Genomic DNA, 20383 nt, shown 5'->3' with positions numbered 1-20383 from the left:
TCAGCTGCACCTGATCTCCTGCCAGAGGGGTGAACACAATCTCAACTGATGCTAATCCCATCCCGGGTGACCAGCCACGGCGCCACCTGAGCTCACACTGACCACCGTCCTCCTCCGGGTGGGCCTCCTGGTGCCCACTGTGTGCCACACATCACGGCCACCTGGGCAGCTGCTGCCTTTCTTCTCCATCCTTCTTGTCTCAGCTGCCCCTCACCCCTCCATTCTCCCTTGGGGAGTATTCCAAAATGACAGCCCTGGCTGGAGGCAGACGGATGGGAGGAGTAGTGAGACCAGAAGACGGGAAACAACTGCCAACAGCCCGGATTGTGAGGGTGGTCATGGGGGTGGGGGCTGAATCTGTAAGGCGTTTGGGAGTCAGGAATGACTGGGCTGATGGATGCGGGAGGAGCTTGGAAGGAGGCCTGGCTAGGCCACCCATCTAACTGGGGCGAGGAGGAGGAAGGTTTGGCATCTGGGAGACCCTGAGCTGGTTTTGTGAAAGCCCTAGGTCACTCACCACTCAGGCAGACAGAGTGCCAGCCGCCTGCGGCGACTTCAGCCATGGGTAGGCCCTGCAGCGCCTCCAACAGCCTGGGCTCCGGCTCGGCCTCCAGGGTCCCGTGGCCCAGCTGTCCATGCCTTAGCAAAGAAGATCCCAGTCAGCGATGCTCACACCAAGAGGTCTCCTCCCCATCCTTGCCCAAACACTCCCTCCTGGCCCCTGGATGCTGACCTCCCACTCCGAGGTCACATTTATCGCAGCCCCCCCCCCCCTCACCCCTGCAAAAGGCCAGCTGGCCTACCTGGCCAAGCCCCACTCACCTGCCCGCGCCCCAGGAGAACACCTGGCCCGCGGCGTCCAGCAGCAACGCGTGCTCGGCGCCCAGCTCCAGGCGACGTGCCCGCAGCGTGGGGGCCAGAGGCCGGTAAAAGGGTGGCCGCGGGCTCACGTAGGCGCGAGTGCAGGGCAGCAGCGGCAGCGGCCCCGCCTGGGTCTCATCACGGCTGGGTCCGCCTTCCGCCTCCTGCACGGCCTGGGACCAGAGGGGCTCCCCGCGCAGCGCGGAACCCGGCGCCCAGGCCTGCAGCTCCGCCCCGGCTCCCGGCCCCGCGCGCAGCAGCACCAGGAGCTCCTCCGACGCCCACGCGTCCGTGCATCCGCCCGCCGTGCCGCCCGCGGCGCCCGACAGCTGCACCCGGCCTCCACCTGCGGGGGGCGGAGAGCGGGCTGGGGACGGAGGGGGCGGCGTGCGCGCCGGGGGCCGGAGGCGGGGACGGAGAGGGGCGCTCACGGGTCACAAAGGCGGTGTAGCTCCAGCTCGCGCTCACGCGGCAGACGTCGAGGTTGCCGCCCGGCGTCCTCAGCGGCTCGGGGCTGTGTACCTGGCGCCCGAGCCCCGAGCCCAGCGCCTGCCCAAAGCCGCAGAAACCGAAGCCGAACCAGGTCCCGCGATGCTCCTCGTCCATGCCTCGCAGCGCCCTCGGCTGGCTGCGACCTGACTGGAGCGGCCGGCGAGACGGAAGGTTAGGGCAAGAACCCGGAGAGATTCTTCCTTGGGAGACACTGCAGCTGCCTTACGGGTAAAAGGGGAGGAAAGCCACCCTTCTAACCACAGAGGCACACGACGTGCATTCCACCCACGTTCGCTGAGCGGGCGTCCTACCAGACTTAGAACGATTCTCAGCTGTGTAAGTGGGGCCCTTTCCCTGTCCTCCCTTTTGACTCAAGCACATTCACTGTCCCGCAAAGTGGGCACGAGGTAGTTAAATAGCCTCTCCTTTAGGCATCGGACTAGGACTCTGAGTCCCTCCCACTCCAAATTCTCAATGTCAGACACATTATCCCATGTAATCCTGGGAACTAGAATTGTCTCCGTTTGACAGTGGAGACTCCCAGAGAAAGTGACCCTTACACAAGCTTAGGACCGAGAGGGGCAGAAGACTGAACTCAGGATCCATCATTTCCCACCAGTGAAAGGCAAAGACAATGCCCTGTAAGGGGCAGGACCACTTCCAGGGTTCACATGTTTGCCTCTGCAGCTAGCAACGCCTGTGTCCTTAGCCAATTTACTTGAGCTCTCTCAATCCAATTCAGTCTGTGCAGTTGTACAAGCTGGGCAGAAGTGGAGGGTGATGTCTGTACCTACCTTGTGGAATTGCTACGAACAGATACAAATAAAGGTTTCAAGAGCTGGCACACGGCATCGTAAGGACAGTGTCAGCTTATTAAATCCAGGACTTAAGAGTTGATAAAATTAAAAAAAGAAATGGTCACTGGGTTTTTAGGGACCTATGTAAACACAATTTCAACTGGACCTTGTCTACTCATTTATTCATCCCGCACGCATTTATTGATCCTTTTTGTCATTGTTCAGTCGATAAGTCATGTCCGACTCGGCGACCCTGTGGACCCCATGGACTGCATTAATCCCTTACTCTAAGTCAATAAGAAGCACCGCTGTCTGCTTTCAAGGCACTCGCGCATAAATGGGGAAACAGGCAGAGTCGAGTGACACGGTGATGCCACTTTCTGCGTACAGCATGTTCGGCTTAATCAGAATATCGTTGGCATTTTTAAGTCTTTGAAGCTAGATCCTGCAGTATCTCCCTGACCCAGGCCTGGGCTCCTACTCCTTCCGGGCCAATCCCAGCCCAAGGCCTCTGATCTTAATCTTGACCCTGTGTCCTCCACCCCCTCAGGCAGCTCGATCCAATGGGCCGTCTAGAGGGAGGAAAGGCCGGGAGGCAGGGCAGCGACCAGGAACCGGTCGACAGCCGGACCAGGACTCGGCTGGCAGCCAGGAAGTTAAAGTTTGAAGAGCCGCGCCCTAAGCCCATTGGCTTCGGAAGCCTCCACGGAGCCAATCGCCGGCGAGCGGCGTGACCTCCCCGGGCAGGGCGGGCGGCCGTGGACTTGCTTACCTGGGTTCGGGCAATTCTGGCCGCGGCCTGTTCAGTCCTAACTCGGTCGAACCGGTCCCGAGCCCTCCGCTAGGCCCAGGAGGCCCCGGGCGAGGAGTGGGCCAAACCTCCAGCGGGCGTGGCTCGAAACCGAGGTTGGACCAGATGGTCCCGCCCCCCGCAGACTCGCACGGGGCCGTGGAGCCCGTATTAAAAGCATCTGGGGGACATTCACAAAGTACTAAGGGGTCGGCTACGAGCGACCCCAGGGACGAGTGCTGCCTGTCCTTTTCAGTCTGGGGCGGCCGCAGCTCTCTTAACTCTCGTGGGTCTGCCCAACGTGCCGCAGTCGTACTAGGCTGGCGGCGGGCAGCTTTTACCATCCATTGGCTCTAGAGTCTGTCACTTACCTCCGTGAGCCAATGAGAGTCAAGCTGGGCTTGACCCGCAGAGCGGAAGCAGGCGCTCTGGGACCATCCGCCCAGCCAGGTGGGGGTACTTGCGGCGCCCAGCTCCAGCCCGGCTCAGCTACTGGGGTTCCCTTCAGCGTTTTCCCAACCCTAGATCCCGCGTTCTCCCTAACTGGAGACCAATGAGAACTCTCAATACAAAGGCAGAAGTATTGAAAGGCCTATTAGCTCAGATGACACCACCCTTATGGCAGAAAGCGAAAAAGAACTAAAGAGCCTCTTGATGGACGTGAAAAAGGAGAGTGAAAAAGCTGGTTTAAAACTCAACATTCAAAAAAAAAAAAACAAAACTCAACATTCAGAAAACTAACATCATGGCATCCTGTCCCATCACTTCATGGCAAACAGATGGGGATGCAATGGAAACAGTGACAGACTACTTTTGGGGGCTCCAAAATCACTGCAGATGGTGACTGCAGCCATGAAATTAAAACACACTTGCTCCTTGGAAGAAAAGCTGTGACCAACCTAGACAGCATATTAAAAAGCAGAGGCATTAGTTTGCCAACAAAGGTCAGTCTAGTCCAAGCTACAGTTTTTCCAGTAGTCACATATGGATGTGAGCATTGGACTATAAAGAAAGCCGAGTGCCGAAGAATTGATGCTTTTGAACTGATGTGCTGAAGAAGACTCTTGAGACTTGGACTGCAAGGAGATCCAACCAGTTCATCCTAAAGGAGATCAGTCCTGAATATTCATTGGAAGGACTGATGCTGAAGCTGAAACTCCAATACTTTGGCCACGTGATGTGAAGAACTGACTCATTGGAAAAGACCCGGATGCTGGGAAAGATTGAAGGCAGGAGGAGGAGGAGATGACAGAGGATGAGATGGTTGGATGGCATCACTGTCTCAATGGACATGAGTTTGAGTAAACTCCGGGAGTTGGTGATGGACAGGGAGGCCTGGCATGATGAAGTCCGTGGGATCGCAAAGAGTCGGACATGACTGAGCAACTAAACTGAACGCATTTATATCCATGTGACTAAATACTGATTTGCTCCCCAATGTTTACCCTTTGACCTTCTAACAGGGATAAGCAACTCAGCAGACCTGGGGTAGGATTCCATTTGATTCCTTCCCTAGAGGTGGCTGTGCTGCTGTAAAGCTGCCCACACTACTCAATCATGCCTAGCTCCTGCTCCATAGTCTGGTCCACTGCCAGCCCTCCCTGCCGATGACAGAACACATACTTGAGTTCCATGCACTTTCTTTTTTTGTCCACGTTGGCACATGGGACCTTAGTTCTCCGACCAGGAACTGAACCTGCAGCCCCTGCCTTGCAAACACAGAGTCTTAACCACTGGACCACAATGAAATTCCTCCACAAGCTTTTATTAGAAGATCAGAGGTGGTCCTGCTAGCAGGCTTGGGTGATGCTCATAGCTGGTGAGGCTGCTTGCTGTGTCCTTCCCAATGCCAGGAACCCACAGGCTGAATTAGGACACGCCATCCCCATTCCCAACTGTCTTAGTAGTACAGGAAAAAGTGCCCTGCCATGTGAGGCCAGAGGCTGTGCTGGGAGAGCAGGGCTGTGAACGTGTTCCCTGACTCAGAACAGAGGACATCAAAGGGCAGCTGGGGAGGAGAGACCAGATGTTTGCATCCCAGCCCCCACCAGCCAGTCTGTCCTTGCTCCTTGTGCTGTGATGGGTAGCGTGTGTGAGAGGCAGGCCCTCATTTTCCGTCCTGGCTGGGCTTGATAAGGCCATATTCCACCGCTTTCCCCAGACAAGCTGTGGCTGCCCTGGTGACCGGGCTCTCCTTGTCCTTGGCCAGCACCGACAGGATCTCCAGCACCTCGCTCTCCATCAGGGTGCTGGCGATCTCCCTCGAGGCCTCCACCATGTTCAGCACCACCACAGCGCCCCGGTGCTGCAACTCCTGGCTGGGGCTCAGCAGCAGGGCCTGCAGGATCTCCAGCCAGTGTGTGGTCTGCCGGAGACAGGGCAGTGTGACCACAGAGCAGCAGGGAACCCTGGCAGCGAACACCACCCACACACCCTGGGGCTGCCTTCCACCAGCCGACCGCCAGCAGGCTGGGGCTTCCTGGCCCACCGCCCCTGTCTCCACCAAGAAGAGGCACTGACCACTTGGGGGATGCGGCTGCAGAGCGAGGGCCGCACGGAGGTGAGCATAGCCAGGCCCCCGGCGGCCGCCCGCCGCAGCAGCTCGTCGTCCTCGCCACTGTACAGCACCAGCAGCTTCAGCCGGTCGTTGCCCGTGGCTTCAAAGAGGTCCTGCACCTGTGGCCACAAGTGGGGCAGGACCAAGTCAGATGGGGCAGAAGCCCAGCCAGGGCCGGGTCCTCCTGCGTGCCTGCCTGGCGTGACCGCCTGGACCAGCCCTCACCTCCTTGCTCATGGCCAAGTTACACATGCATTCCGTGGCCGCCCGGCGGAGCATCTCGTGCTCCTCAAACATGTAGCCCTCGATCATGGGCACGGCCTTCTCCTTCAGAATCTTCTGCCTGTGGGGCCAGGGGCGGAAGCATTGGCATCACCAGGGCGTTTGAATCCATCACTCCCAGCCCGTTTCCCCATACAACAAGCCCTGGGCCAAAGATTTCCCTGGGCAATATGCAGAGACCGCCCTGCGCAGGTCTGAAGCCACCGGGCAGTGGTTTCCAGCCTTCTAACCTGGCCGAGGAGACAGCACGAGGGACCTTGGAAAATGCTCTCAACTAGGAGTTAGGATACCTGGGGGTGATGATGGTGATGCTAACATCTAACGTTTGAGCACTCACCCTGACCCAGCACTTGGACTATCTTACTTAATCCTCACCACAGGGACTTCCCTGGCGGTTCAGTAGCTAAGACTCCATGCTCCCAATGCAGGAGGTCCCGGCTCCATCCCTGGTCAGGGAAATAGATCTCACGTGCCACAACTTAAGATCCTGCATGCTGCAACTATGACCTGGCGCAGCCAAATAATAAATATTTTTAAAAAAATCTTCACCACAGCCCTGTGGTAAAGGTGCACATGTGATTATCACTACTACTTTGCAGAAGGGGAGCCTGAGACTGAGTAGTCTCATCATTAGTGACAGCAGCTAATACGTGCTGCTTGGACACATTGCTAGGAGTCAGGCATCTAGGTAGTAAATGCTTTTACCTGGATTTTCTCATTTAATCCTCCTCACTGCTACTTCATGAGATAGGTATATAACCATTCCATTTCACAGCAAAGGAAACTAAGGCACAGAGGAGTTAAGTTACTTGTGAGGTTAGACACTAATAACCAGTAAAGCCAGGATTTGAATCCATGTGGTCTGACTCTAGGGCCTGCACTCTTACGGCCTAGTTTCTTGCCCTCTCGCAGAACACTGCACAAGTCATGCCTCTCGGCCTGTCTGGCAAATAAGTAACTGAGGAGTGCACTCCAAATTGTAAAGTGTTGGACTTCCCTGGTGGTCCAGTGGATAAGAATCTGCCTGCCATGCCGGGGACATGGGTTCGACCCCTGGTCCGGGAAGATCCCACATGCTGAGAAGCAACTGTAAGCCCACGTGCCACAACTACTGAAGCCTGTGCTGGGGCGCCTAGAGCCTGTGCTCTGCTACAAAAGAAGCTAACACAATCAGAAGCCCGTGCACCCCAATGAAGAGTAACCCCCGCTCACTGCACCTACAGAAAGCCAGCGTGGAGCAACTAAGACCCAGCACAGCCAAAAATAAATTCAGTAATTGACTAACAATAACAACAAAAAGAACTGTAAAGTGCTTTCCTGGGAATGGTCTAAACCATGGTGCCCTGCCCAGGCCCTGCATCCCCGAGGGCCTCACCGAAGCCTCTCACTGATCCCCGCCAGGTTTGTCAGAGCCATGAGCGCCTCGAAGTTCTGCAGGCCGGAGCAGTTGAGGTGCAACAGGGAGACGAGGGGCCGGACCACCTCGTAGATCTGGAATACACACCCATGCATCAGGGCTACCCACCCCAGTTCTCCCAACCCCACCGGCCCTGCAGATGGGAGTCCAGCCCCCGAGAGGTCACCCTCCCCACCCCACGGCCCCGTGGAGGAGCCACAGCCTGAGTGAAAGGCCAGGAGGGCCCTTCACTCAGGGAGTGGAGGACAGGCCGGGGCTGGGGCAGGAAGACACGCACCCGCTCGCCGGGAAAGGTCATCTCTGGGTTGGAGGTGATGGTGAGCTTAGCGAGAGCCTGGGCTGCCTTCGTCTGCCCCACGTCGGTGCCTTCCAGGGCCAGTGGGAGCAGAGCCTGTGGGACAGGCCCATGAGCACTCAGGCTGCAGCCAGGATCGTGAGGCCCTGTCTGTGCCGCCCTCACCTGTCCCGTCTCTCTCCCCGGGCTTGACCACACGCCCACTCACACCCTCTCACTTCTGAGGCCTCCGGCAAGCTACCCAGACACTTCTGGAAAACACTTATTAAGGGCTAGATGTGGACTGTGCCGGGCACGGGCCAGGAAGGCCGATGACACAGGAGTGCTCAGACCCCTATAGGCACAAAGTCCAGGGCCCTTCAGCATCACTCACGCATCAGGAATACATTCCTGCTGGCTGCTAATGACACTTGTCTGTCCCCATCCAACACCGACCTCTGCTGTGGCAGCCACTGAGTCATGTTTTATGGCGCATCCTGAAGGAGCCTGAGCCAGCTTACCTTGCCCCCTCCCTGGGCAACCACAGTGCCGCGGTCCTCGACCTCTTCCACCAAAGCCAGGAAGACCCTGTGGGGAGAGTGCCGAGCTGGGCAGGCAGGTCAGAGCTCTGGCCCGGGTGCAGCAAAGGAAGACTGCCAGGTGGGTGGCCCCTCTTGCTCCAGGAGCCCACTGCCTCAGCAACGGCTCCCCCTGTAGTTTCATCAGCAGCAGGGAGGCTGATGGGCAGGGGGCAGGCTCACCTGGAGAGCAGCTCCCTGCAGGAACTGGTCAGCACAGGGCTCTCGGTCTTCACCATGCACGTCATGGCCGACACCACACCAGCCGCCAGCAGCTTCTTCACCCGAGCCCGCACGAAACTCGGCTTGTCCTGGGGAACGAGGCAGCTGAGCAGAGGGACCTCAGCTGATTAGGCAGGGGAAAGGGGAACCCTTCTCACGACACATGTTGATGGGCATGGCAACAAAGGGAAAGAGGACTTCCCAGGTGGTCCGGTGGTTAAGAAGCCACCTGCCGATGCAGGGGACACAGGTTCCATCCCTGGTCTGGGAAGATCCCACATGCTGCAGGAAACTAAGCCCGTGTGTCACAGTTACTGAGCCTGAGCTCTAGAGCCCATGCTCCGCAACAAGAGAAGCCACCGCAGTGAGAGCCTGCACACGGCAACTCGAGAGCAGCCCCCGCTCACCGCAACTAGAGAAAAGCCCGAGCCGCAACAAAGACCCAGTGCAGCCAAAAATAAATTACATAAATTAACTAAGTTTAAAAAAAGATTAAAAGAGAAAGAAACCCGCTTAAACAGAAGGTGCATCTGCTGTGGATGGCTTGGGTCAACTGGCCCCCACGACACGGAGGTCCCCTCACCTTGGGGTGCTGCTCGGGCACATGCTGCTTGGCATACTTGGCCAGCTCCACCATCTTGGGGTCCGGCTCCTCGTAGTCGTAGCTGTTGGTGCAGTTCACCAGCGCAGAGGCCACCGCGAAGAGCACCGACCTCTCCTCGGACTGCCGGGAGGGGGCAGAGGGGCTGTTAGCGGCCAGCCCCGGGGCAGAGCAGGACTGGGGTCAGCGCTGCCCAGGCTCCCAGTTCTACCCTCATCCTGGGCACCAGGATGAATCCGGGCACCTCCCAGGCCCCAGGGTGGCCTTTGGGAGCTCATGCACTAGACCTCCCCGACTCCTCCTCAGAGGGCATCCTTTCTGACACGGCTGGTGCAGGTCAGAAGGCCCAGGCTGCACAGGGCAGTCACTCGGGCTACCGACCTGTGTCACGAACGCCGTGGGCCACAACCTGCCAAGAAAGCCCTCTGGGCTCTAATCCGAGTCAGCGTCCCTGGACGACTGCAGGAACCCAGGGGCTACCTTGCTGAGCCGGAACAGAGCCTTCAGGGCAGCTGCATCCTCCACAAACTCTTCCTTCACGTCAGCATCGAAGGTGAGGTAGGCCAGGCCTTCCACCGCCCAGCGCCGCGTGCCCACGTCCATCTGGTCATTGCACAGCCACCTGGGGGCGTGCAGGGCACTGGTGACTACCGGAACGGGCAGGGGGGCGGCGGGGGGCGGCAGGAGGGGCGCCCCAGGACCCAGGGGGGAAAAGCCAGTGGTTGGGGCAACCCCACCACATACGGAAGTGGTTCACGTGGAGGGTCTGCCTGGGGAGGACAGGGCAGTGAGGATTCCCCTCTCCTCTTGAGGTCTGGCCAGCAGGCAGGGAGCCACGGCCGTGCTAAACCACTCACTTTTTTTTTTTTTTTTGTTCTACCAGTTTATTGCTACCAACCCATCTCCCTCCACCCTCGTGCACACATGCTCAGTCATGGAATCCCATGGACTTCAGCCCGCCAGACTCCTCTGTCCATGGATTTTTCCAGGCAAGAATACTGGAGTGGGTTGCCATTTCCTTCTCCATAAACCACTCACTTTCGACACTGCTTGGCCAGCTTGAGAGTGGAGCCTTCAGCAAACTGCTTCATGCTAAAGTCGGTCCCTCCAGCCGAGCCGAGCTTACAGAGCCCCTGCAAGAGAGGGTGAGAACCAGCTGTTGGCCAAGGGACAGAGGCAGGGCAGAGCTCCCCCCCGGCACTCTGCCAGGCTCCCTGGGGGCCAGGCGCACCCCCACCAGGCCACCAGCTGGACTGTGCTGTGCTAAGTCGCTCAGTCGTGTCCAACCCTTTGCGACCCATGGACTGCAGCCCGCCAGGCTCCTCTGTCCATGGGATTCTCCAAGCAAGAATACTGGAGTGGGTTGCCACGCCCTCCTCCAGGGAATCTTCCCGACCCAGGGACTGACACCGCGTATCTTACGTCTCCTGCACTGGCAGGCAGATTCTTTACCACTAGTGCCCCCTGGGAAGCCCACAAAACCAGCTGCTAGGGTGGCCATGTGATAGAATCTGGGAGAGACTGACATGCTGACCACTGTGCTGGCCCGGGCCCCCCTCCTGATGTGCACCGGGACTTGCTGTGTTCCCTCCCACCTCACATCAAGGAAGCTCTTGACGGGCAAAGCTAAGATATGTGTGGAGAGAAGACAGGTGCCTCAGCCGAGGCCAGGACCCCCATGGGAGGGAGAAACCCAGGACAAGGTCCTCCTCCCCCAAAGAGGAGGCCTCCTCCAGGGGCAGGGCTGCAACAGGCTCACAGGGGTCAGGTGTTCCCTAGATCACTGGCTCTGGGGGCTGCTTGGCAGCCCAGCCTGTTCACACAGCCACGGACCTGCCTGGCCTAGTGTGTCCTCCAGACTCCTCCCAGAGACGCTCCCACTGCCCACAGCGGGCAGCCCGGGCTGCCCTGCGTTCTTAGGCGTCCTCTCTGTTCAAGGTTCACCTCCTCCTCCTCCCCAGGAGGAGCCAGGGCCCTGCTCTGGCCCTGACAAGGCCCTCAAAGTGAAAATGGCTCAGTCGTGTCCAACTCTTTGCGACTCCATGGACTGTAGCCTGCCAGGCTCCTCTGTCCATGGGATTCTCCAGGCAAGAATACTGGAGTGGATTGCCATTCCCTTCTCCATGGGACCTTCTCAACCCAGGGATGGAACCCAGATCTCCCACACTGCAGGCGTATTTTTTACTGTCTTGAGCGATCAGGGAGGCCCTTCAACAAGGCCCTGCACATCCCCTGTTTTCACCAAGCGTGTGCTGAGGCTGCACCCTGAGACACTGGCCAGCCAGGGCCCCTGGCCTGGCCGCCTGCTGGTTCAGCCCAGGCCTGCCCGTCTCACCACCAGCGCCCGGATGCGGATGCTGTCCTTCTCGCTGCGCTTGTACAGGTCTTTTAGCAGCGAGACGCCGTTGGCCGTGATGAACGAGGCCCGCTTGGCCTTGCCGGCCGCGTGGATCAGGGCCTCCACGGCCACCAGCTGCTCCTCCTCCTTTTCCGAGGCACACAGGGCAATCACGCTCTCCATGACGCCATTCAGCTCCAGGGCCCGGTTGCCGGCGTCGCATGGGCCCTGCAGGAGGCAGGACACTGTCTGGATGGCCCGCAGCTTCCCGGCCAGCCCGTGGCCCTCAAACCAGCTCCTGCGGGGCACAGGGTGGCAGCTGTCACATCACAGCCAGCAGAGAGAGACTGCCCTTCCCTCCCGCCTCCTCCACTGGCCAGGCATCTGCAGGATGTGGGCAACAACAGCAAGAAAAGCTGCCAGCAGGAAGACCAGGACACCACCCCTCTGGACGGCAGCCACCGAGGCTCTGCATCCAGGCTTTCATTCACGTCCCACCCCCACCCCCGATGACCTGCCGTCAATGCAGGTCGCTGTCGCTCACACACGCTGTCTCCTTCCCTGTAGTCACTGAGGTCCGAACTTGGGCCACTTACTCCATGGCTTGTCGTCCATCAGTCTGCTCCTAGCTGTGAGCCCTTAAGGTGAGGACTGACGCAGCACTGGTGTGTCGGGACGGACACACAGCGTGTGCTCAGTGAACCCTACGTGCTAGAGGACACTGGCTGCACTGGATGGCTTGAGCGCTTGTGCATGTTCAGTTGTGTCCAACTTTTTGTGACCCCGTGGACTGTAGCCCGCCAGGCTCCTCTGTGCGTGGGATTCTCCAGGCAAGAATACTAGAGTGGGTTGCCATTCCCTATTCCAGGAGATCTGCCCGACCCAGGAACTGAACCCGTGTCTCTTTCATCTCTTGCACTGGCAGGCAGATTCTGCAGCAATGAGCCGCCTGCACTGGAGCAGAACTGACGTAAGAAAGAATATCCTTGGGGACCTCCCTGGCGGTCCGGTAATTAAGGCAGTGCTTCCACAGCAGGGGGAATGGGTGTGAGCCCTGGTCAGGGGACAGATCTGATACTTTGAGCAGTGTGGAAAAAAAAATAAATAAGAAAGAACGTCCCCGCAGAGGGACTCTGAAACAACAAGTGGCCCTTGGGACCGCTCTGACTCTCACAAGTCCTCCCCACGGCTGCTTCTCTGATGGGAAACCTTTCACTGCTGTCTCTCCCCAAAGAGTCAGCACTCTCGAGGGAGCCCTGGCTATAGGAGGGCCCCCTTACTTGATGTAGTTTTCACAGAGTCGGTGGAAATTCTCCCTCTCGGCATCACACTTCAGGTCATCGAAGAGCTTGCTGAGCAGAATGGAGGCGCTCATGCGGCTGTTTGCTGTCACTGTGAGCTCCCCAGGAGGGTCCTGCACAGAGCCCCCCACCTCCAGGATCTTCTTCAGACCTGAAAAGACACCCTATTCAGACAGCAGAACACGAGTTCCAACCCTGATGGGCAAAGGGAAGAGGTCTCCACTGGCACAAGCTCACAGAGTACAGGCAGGCTCACAGAATCGGGCTGGCAGACCCGCTGTCTACGGGGGTGGGTGGGCAGGTGTGGGGTCAGCGAAGGACCTCAGAGCTTAGGCCTGTGGGCTGGTCCTGCCTGTGGAGCCAAATGCTCTGGGGCTTGGAGGTTCCTCACGGCTGCAAAACTGCAGGGAAAATAACCTCATGCCTCATAGGATCATTGGGATAACAAGAAAAGATGAGTTCCCAACAGGCGTGCTCACGCTGGGACTCTGCCGACATTTCCTTATATTTTTTTAGGGGAAAGGAGAAGTGTGAACTTCTATTTTAACTGTAAGAATTTTCCCCCCATGTACAGAAGTAACACACAATGAAAACAACTTGACACAGAAGGCTGACCCAGCCTCCCTGTTAACCTGCTCGTGGGCCTGCTCGACGTGTGGGCGAGCGCACACGTACACGGCTGAAGGAGCCGATGTCGCCGAAGGGTACAGCAGGGCACACGCACTTCAGCGCAGACACACGTGCTGGGGGCAACCGCTCCTGCGGCCACGCAGGCCCAGCCATCTGAGCAACATGCCACACATGTGCTTGGTCTATTTATTCACCTACCTTCCAGTGTATGGCCAATAACTGTTAGTCGCTCAGTTACGTCCAACTCTTAGGGACCCAACGACTGTAGCCCACCAGGCTCCTCTGTGCACGGGATTTTCTAGGCAAGAATACTGGAGTGGGTTGCCATTCCCTTCTCCAGGGGATCGTTCCAACCCAGAGACTGAACCACGCCTCCTGCATTGACAAGAGGATTCTTTACCATCTGAGCCACGAGGGAAGCCCTATCTACCTGTGTTTCTATTTATTTCCTTATTTATATGCTGTGCCACTTGGCATGTGGGATCTTCGTTCCCCAACCACAGATTAAACCCAGGTCCTCGGCAGTGGAAGCACAGTCCTAACCACAGGACTGCCAGGGAAGTACCTTTCTCTTTTTCAAACTCTGTCACCTACCTTGGTCGATAACCCAGAGGGTGAGGCTGTTGTTGGGGTCCTTGGGAGACTTCCGGGGCACCACTTTAATCAGGAGGGTCAGGGCATTGTCTCGGCCTTGGCCTGAGACCCCCACCTCCGTCAGGAGCTCCAGGAGGTTACTGATGAGGACCTTCAGCTCCCGGGCAGGATCTGGCAACAGGAAGACATTCACCAGCTCTACAGTGGTCCAGCCCCGTCTGACCCTGAACTTCCCTGGTAGGGCGAGGGGACCTGCAGCCTGGGCGCTGGTTTCTAGCCTACCCCAGAGGCACCCCAGGTCCTTAGAACCTAGAGTGTGATACTGTCAACAAGCCTTTTCCTGAACACCCTGCAGGTGTAGCCAGCCTGGCTAGTTCAGCCCTTCCCCACCAGGACAGCAACACCCATAGGACATAGGCCAGCTTCCACTGACTCACCCACAATGATGGCACCTTCTTTGCCGCGGAAGCCCTTCTTGACGCCTTCCTTGAGGGCATCGAACATAACCTGCAGCAGGTGGCAGGCAGCCAGGGACACAGCCTGGTTCTGCACGCCCAGCATGGAGACCACCCGCCGGGTTCCCAGCACGCTCAGGGTGGCCACTGTCTGGTGGGGGGAGAGAGGTGGACAGAGCTCCGGTTGGCAAAGGGCAGCTTCAGAGATCCCTAACGGGGTCGGAGAGGGTGGCCAGAAGGGAGAACAAGTGAGTGGACAGAGCAGCTCCCTGGGAAAGCAAAGTGGGTCTGCCTAAGGGCAAGACCTGGGTGATACCCAGATTCTCTGTTGGAAGGGCTTCCTAAAGAAAACAGTCCAGGGACTTCCCTGGCGGTCCAGTGGTTAAGACTCTGAGTTTCCACTGCAAGGGGTATTGGTTCAATCCCTGGTCGGGGAACTAAGATCCCACAGGGTCCCAGGAAGGCTGCAGGAGGTGGGCAGAATTCACGTGATTTTACCAGTTTTAGTTCTGGGAGACCCAGAAACAGAGTCCAATCTTGGCCTGACTAGTTTTCACAGGATGTTTCACATTTCCACCCCTGATCTAGGAACTGTGGGCTCCTCTAAAAGCTACTGAGGGTCAAGTCCTTGTTCCTGGAGTCCAGCTGGCGCAGGCAAGAGCCGGAGCAGGGACTTGGTGACACCGGCCTGGGACAGGGTGTGCTGGCTGAACCGTTTGTGCGGGACACCCACCATCTCCATGGAGAATCATCCCAGGGTCCTGCCCTGCATATCCGGTCAGTGACTCGATGGTGAAGATGCTGTGGGTCAGGTGACCCACCATGTCACACACTGTGAGGACCTCTGTCCAAGCAAAATGCCAGCCTGGTGGCGAGGGAAGGACAGGTGCCCCATTCTTTGCAAGCAGCATGCTTTTACCACGGACAAGGAGGGCATCAGTGACCAGGCATCTCTGAGGAGAGCCAAGGGCGACACTTGTGAGCCTTCTGACGCACGTGCTCAGAAGGTGTCCCCGGGCTGCTTACACTCTTTCCTGGCCTCACTTTGTCCCAAATCACGTTGGTCTTTTTGTCATTTTAACGTTGCCTCTCTTGTTACGTTGTTATGTATCTCCTTATACTTTGCCCTGTAAGTTGAGAGCTATGGGACTTCCCTGGGGGTCCAGTGATTAAGACTCTGTGGTCCCAATGTAGGGGGCATGGCTTCAATCCCTGGTCAGGGAACTAAGATCCCACATGAGTGGATGGACAGACAGACTGACCGAGGCAGTAGCTAGACCCTCCACCACACCCACCCGTGACTGGTGCTCAGAGCAAATGCCGACTAGGGTACGCAGGGCTGCCAGCATCAGGTCGGGCTCTCCCGTGTCCAGCAGGCGCTGTAAGAGCTGAACCCCGTTGCTCCGGAAGATCTTCTCGGCCCCGGCATCCTCCCGGGCCAGCACCACCAGGTTCTGAGACGCCTGCGTCAAAGGAAGTGCATCGTGACGTGAACACGGCACACGGCATGGAGACAGAGGACAGCCTGAACCTCACTGCTTCCACTGCGCTCGGGGACCGTGGCCATGAACTTCACCACTCTGAGCACCAGCTTCCGCCTCTATGAGCAGAGGGAAGAGCTCGCTCTGGGAGTTGATGGTTGGCATAAATGGAGTCTTAAGTGCCTGGCAAAGTCTGAAGGGCCAAGTCTGTGACTCAGCCACCTCTGGGCACCTGGCTCCTGGCATGAGACCTGAGCACCAGTAGGCGCTCCAGGAGCACTGGCTCCCTCCCCGTGGCCCACACTGAGGCCCCAGGCCCTCTGAGCCCACACTCAGGCTCTGTGAGCCCAGCGGCACCACCTAAGGGGTGATGTGCCAGCAGACCAGGCCAGCAGGAGCTCCTAGGCCAACATCATACACACACAGGCAGGCGTGGGCAGCACTAGGGGAGCTCCGCCCCCACTCGCCCAGGTCCATACCTTTTGCTTTTTCTCGGTGCCTTTTTCTTGTGGGTCCAATAGTATCTGAAACATCTGCTCCACTTTGGCATCCGTTGAGGACATGTATCTCACCTACAACAAACCAGCAAAGCATGGGAGGAATTGCCGCTTGGCCCCAGACAACACATTTCCTCTTTGTTCTCTCCAGCTCCTCCCCAGGCCTGGCTCCTGACTCCAGAGGGCACAGCACAGATGTCTGGGCCCAGGTCTCACACCCAGCTTCCTTGGGCAGGAAGAGACTCGCCTGGTAGCTTCTCCCAAACTTCCCTGGGCTATTTTCTCCTCTGAGCTATTTCCTCCTTGGGCAGCAGGGGGTGTTGCCAACGCTGAAGGCAGTGCCATTCAGAAGGGTGGCGTCCTGTTAGCCACAAGAAAACCCACTCCCAGGGGGCCATGTATTGTGTGGTGGTCTGGGTGCACCGCCCATGGCGCTGAATTGGCATTTATACCTCCTGCAAGGGAGCCAGCAGGTCATGATGAAGTTGCTGATACTCTGTTTAGGTCAAGGATTCTCTTTTTGATGGATTTTTAAAATAATCTGATGACCAACCTCATCCTAGGCCTTTTCCTTCCCCAGGGTTCTGGGCGTGGATAGCGTACATGCCTAACATGTGTGTCCCCACTGCCCCTCCTGCATCCATGGTAGACACCACTGATCCATACCCTCCGAGGCCCATGTGACCTGACTCCTAATCCTTCTCAACACAGAGGTCGAGGCAGCCCCCGCAGATCAGAGCTGAAGCTGAGAGGAAAATAATTTGCTTTCCCAGGTCTCAATCTTTTGATAAGGTGTCTGCCATCATATTACTTGCTTCTACTGGGTTAGCACATTAACACCCAATTGTCAGGCTAATTCCAACTTGAAAATAGTTAATGATGCTCTTTAGATTCTCTTCTCAATTTTTAAATATGTGAATCATACAAACATTGTCTCTTTATTTTAAACAATGAACAGATGAAGCAAAATCTCTTTTGAAAAGCCCCTGCGAGCCCATTCCTTTCCCTAGCAGTCACACTGTTATCATTGTGATGTCTCTCTTTTAAAAAATTTTCCCTTGTAATGACATACCCAACTGAACCTATGGAAAAAAACGTGGTATTATTTTGGGTGCATATATGGGGGATTGTTTTAACGTAAATGATATCACACTGTCAGCTTTCCACCTCCATACATGACGATCTGCCTATTCTCAATAACTACACATCAGTTCAGTTCAGTTCAGTTGCTCAGTCGTGTCCAACTCTTTGCGACCCCATGAACCGCAGCATGCCAGGCCTCCCTGTCCATCACCAACTCCTGAAGTCTACTCAGACTCATGTCCATCGAGTCGGTGATGCCATCCAGCCATCTCATCCTCTGTCGTCCCCTTCTCCTCCTGGCCTCAACCCCTTGGGCATCAGGGTCTTTTCCAATGAGTCAAGTCTTCGCATGAAGTGGCCAAAGTATCGGAGTTTTAGGTTCAGCATCAGTCCTTCCAATGAACACCTAGGACTGATCCCCTTTAGGATGGACTGGTTGGATCTCCTTGCAGTCCAAGGGACTCCCAAGAGTCTCCTCCAACACCACAGTACAAAAGCATCAATTCTTCAGCACTCAGCATTCTTCACAGTCCAACTCTCACATCCATACATGACCACTGGAAAAACCATAGCCTTCACTAGACGGACCTTTGTTGGCAAAGTAATGTCTCTGCTTTTTAATATGCTATCTAGGTTGGTCATTACTTTTCTTCTAAGGAGTAAGCGTCTTTCAATTTCATGGCTGCAATCACCATCTGCAGTGATTTTGGAGCCCAAAAAATTAAAGTCTGACACTGTTACCACTGTTTCCCCATCTGTTTCCCATGAAGTGATGGGACCAGATGCCATGATCTTAGTTTTCTGAATGTTGAGCTTTAAGCCAACTTTTTCACTCTCCTCTTTCACTTTCATCAAGAGGCTTTTTAGTTCCTCTTCATTTTCTGCCATAAGGTTGATGTCGTTTGCATATCTGAGGTTATTGATATTTCTCCCGGCAATCTTGATTCCAGCTTGTGCTTCTTCCAGCCCAGCATTTCTCATGATGTACTCTGCATGCAAGTTAAACAGCAGGGTGACAATATACAGCCTTGATGCACTCCTTTTCCTATTTGGAATGAGTCTGTTGTTCCATGTGCAGTTCTAACTGTTGCTCCCTGACCTGTATAGGTGTCTGTAATAAGTTTGTGACTCAATCTGTTTAGCCATTCCCCTATTGCTTGGCATTTTGACAAGTTCCAATTTTTCATTACTACGAACAAGACTGAAACAAACATACACACACCTGCTTGCATACATGGACGAGGCTTCTCTAGGGAAGATAGCAAGAAGTAAACATACTGAATCACAGGATATGCTCAAATTTAAGAGATGTGCTAAAAGACTTACAAAGGAGCTGCACCAATTTACACCCCCCAAAGCAGTTGTGAACAAGCCCGCAATCCCCCCAACCTCACCCTATAAGTGTCTGTCTTCCTCGTTCTAGGAATGTGTACAAACTTTACATGTCTGCCAAACAGGGCTTCCCCGGTGGCGAGTGGTTAACAATCTGCCTTCCAATTCAGGGGACATGGATTTGATCCCTAGTCAGGGCACTATGATCTCACATGCAGAGTGGCAATTAAGCCCACGTACCACAACTACAAAGTCCGCCTGTTTTGGAGCCCACGCATCACTAGAGAGAAGCCCATACAATGCATCAAAGACCCTGCGTGCAGCAACTAAGACCCAAAGCAGCCAAAAATAAACATAATTTTTTTTTAAATGTTAAAAATGTTTGCCAAACAGACCACTGAAAAGAATAGCACCTTGCTGTTCTTTCAATGTGCTTTTTCGTGACCACTGACAAAGTTGCGCATCCTTCTATAAGGTCATTTGCCATCAGTATCCCCTCTTCAGAGATCTGTGATTATACCTTCGCTCCAGATCCATTTTCCAGTGCCCTTCTACCACTGGTCAAGGCCTCGCTCTCCCAGTTACTCACATACCTTCTCCTGAATCTGGCCCGCGATGTTCCGCAGGGCCTCCTGGAAAACTTTGTTCTTGGGCTCCAGGCTCACACATCTCTGCAGATCAAGGACCGCCTGATCGAGGCGGCCCAGTTTCTCTAGGGCTTGGCTTCGCCGGTAGAGTGCTTTGACGTCCCCGCCGTCCTTTTCAATGGCTGAGCACAAACAGGAGCTCTGTCAGCACCCGAGAGGCCACCATCTCCAGGCAAGAGCAGTAGGGAAAGATCTCGAGGGCTAGAGGAAGGTGGGGGGACGGATGTGGGGCTCAGTATTTCAGCCTCAGAAAAGGTGAGGGTAGCTGCAGAAAAGGAGATGCCCAGTGGGGGTGGTGGGGAGAAGGCAGATGTGTTTTAGGGCTGAAAAGAGAAGGAAAAAGTGAGGGCTGCCCACCCCAGAAGCCCCACAGCTCCACCCAAGGGCCCTCATTCCCCTACCTTTGGTTGCCTCCGTTTCTGCTTTCTCGTAATCTTCCTAGAACAGAAAGAACAGGGCTTGAGATGCTGGTCATCTCCTTTTTCGGGCAAAACTGGGCAACAGGGTTGTTCTCGAATCACCTAAAGGCCCAAAGGCCATGTGACAAGTGTGGGGGCCCGAGCAGCGGCGGGGTGGGAAAAAGAGGCCCGGGCAGGCGAGGAGAAGAGCAGCCGGCTCCCTCACCAGCTTGAGGTGGCAGGCGGCCCGGTTCCGATGCAGAATGGCCTGGTCCTGGGGCGTTGCGCCCAAACCCAGGGCTTGCGTGTAGGCCGTCAAGGCACCTTCGTAGTCCCCGCATTTGAACAGCTCGTTGCCATCCTTCCGCAGCTGTTCCACTGAGCTGGCCTGTGGAGGGAACGCGTGGAAACGTCGCAGGTAGGCTCAGGGTGAGACGGGGAGCTACTGGGAGAGGACGCTGGGGGTCGCGGGCGAGTCCCATGGAGGGCCAAACTGAGAGGGAGGAGGCGGCCCGGCAATCGCCCGAGCAGGTGAGAAGTGGAGATGGCCCAGAGGAATGGGTAGATGGGTACGCACTCCGGGGTCGGCAGACTGGGGCTCGGGGGTCCCTGGACCACTCACAGTCATCGTTCAACAGACGTCCCGGGCGGGCGCAGGCGCAGTCTCCGAAGCAGGGTGGGTCGAGACTCGGGAATCCGCCGCCGGCTGCCCCGCCCCCGTCTTGCGTCAGAGGCGGGGGCGGGGGAACGGGCGGG

The 20383-nt window shown here is 56.4% G+C and overlaps 2 protein-coding genes and 1 long non-coding RNA gene across 8 annotated transcripts in view; 1 reads left to right on the top strand and 2 right to left on the bottom strand.

Moving 5' to 3' along the window:
• Positions 1-3572, bottom strand: part of RCCD1 (RCC1 domain containing 1) — a 25573-nt gene extending 22001 nt beyond the window's left edge. For 2 of the 5 annotated variants that reach the window (XM_043434574.1, XM_043434573.1), the window contains exons 1-4: positions 2923-3570; positions 1293-1574; positions 823-1207; positions 518-639 (exon numbers count right to left, since the gene is read on the bottom strand). In XM_043434574.1, coding sequence (XP_043290509.1) covers positions 518-639; positions 823-1207; positions 1293-1467 — 682 coding nt within the window. In that variant the 5' untranslated portion in view covers positions 1468-1574; positions 2923-3570. Of the gene's footprint in view, positions 1-517; positions 640-822; positions 1208-1292; positions 1575-2922 lie in introns of all 5 variants that reach the window. The other 3 variants (XM_043434572.1, XM_043434570.1, XM_043434571.1) reach the window with 3 other exon arrangements.
• The window catches only part of LOC122419755, a 16140-nt gene extending 4932 nt beyond the window's left edge, over positions 1-11208 (top strand). The window contains exons 2-3 of the long non-coding RNA XR_006262979.1: positions 460-463; positions 11015-11208. This is a non-coding gene — a long non-coding RNA (uncharacterized LOC122419755). The remainder of the gene's footprint in view (positions 1-459; positions 464-11014) is intronic.
• On the bottom strand, positions 4690-20383 carry UNC45A (unc-45 myosin chaperone A). Of its 2 annotated transcripts, none has more exons than XM_043434565.1 (20): positions 20250-20383; positions 19854-20015; positions 19631-19667; positions 19176-19351; positions 16150-16242; positions 15485-15652; positions 14172-14340; positions 13735-13905; positions 12490-12661; positions 11207-11507; positions 9910-10004; positions 9352-9493; positions 8854-8994; positions 8232-8359; positions 7992-8058; positions 7474-7587; positions 7155-7270; positions 5723-5840; positions 5461-5616; positions 4690-5305 (listed from the first exon to the last, which is right to left on the bottom strand). In XM_043434565.1, exons 1-20 carry the CDS (start codon positions 20253-20255, stop codon positions 5048-5050), a joined length of 2790 nt encoding a protein of 929 aa, XP_043290500.1. In that variant the 5' UTR covers positions 20256-20383; the 3' UTR covers positions 4690-5047. The 2 variants fall into 2 exon arrangements, with proteins under 2 accessions (XP_043290500.1, XP_043290499.1); XM_043434564.1 differs by having other exon boundaries at positions 20205-20321.

This window comes from Cervus canadensis, chromosome 17, assembly GCF_019320065.1.
Source record: "Cervus canadensis isolate Bull #8, Minnesota chromosome 17, ASM1932006v1, whole genome shotgun sequence".
NCBI classification, from domain to species: domain Eukaryota; kingdom Metazoa; phylum Chordata; class Mammalia; order Artiodactyla; family Cervidae; genus Cervus; species Cervus canadensis.
The sequence above is the reverse complement of the archived record's forward strand: the minus strand, read 5'-3'. Positions and strand labels throughout refer to the sequence as shown.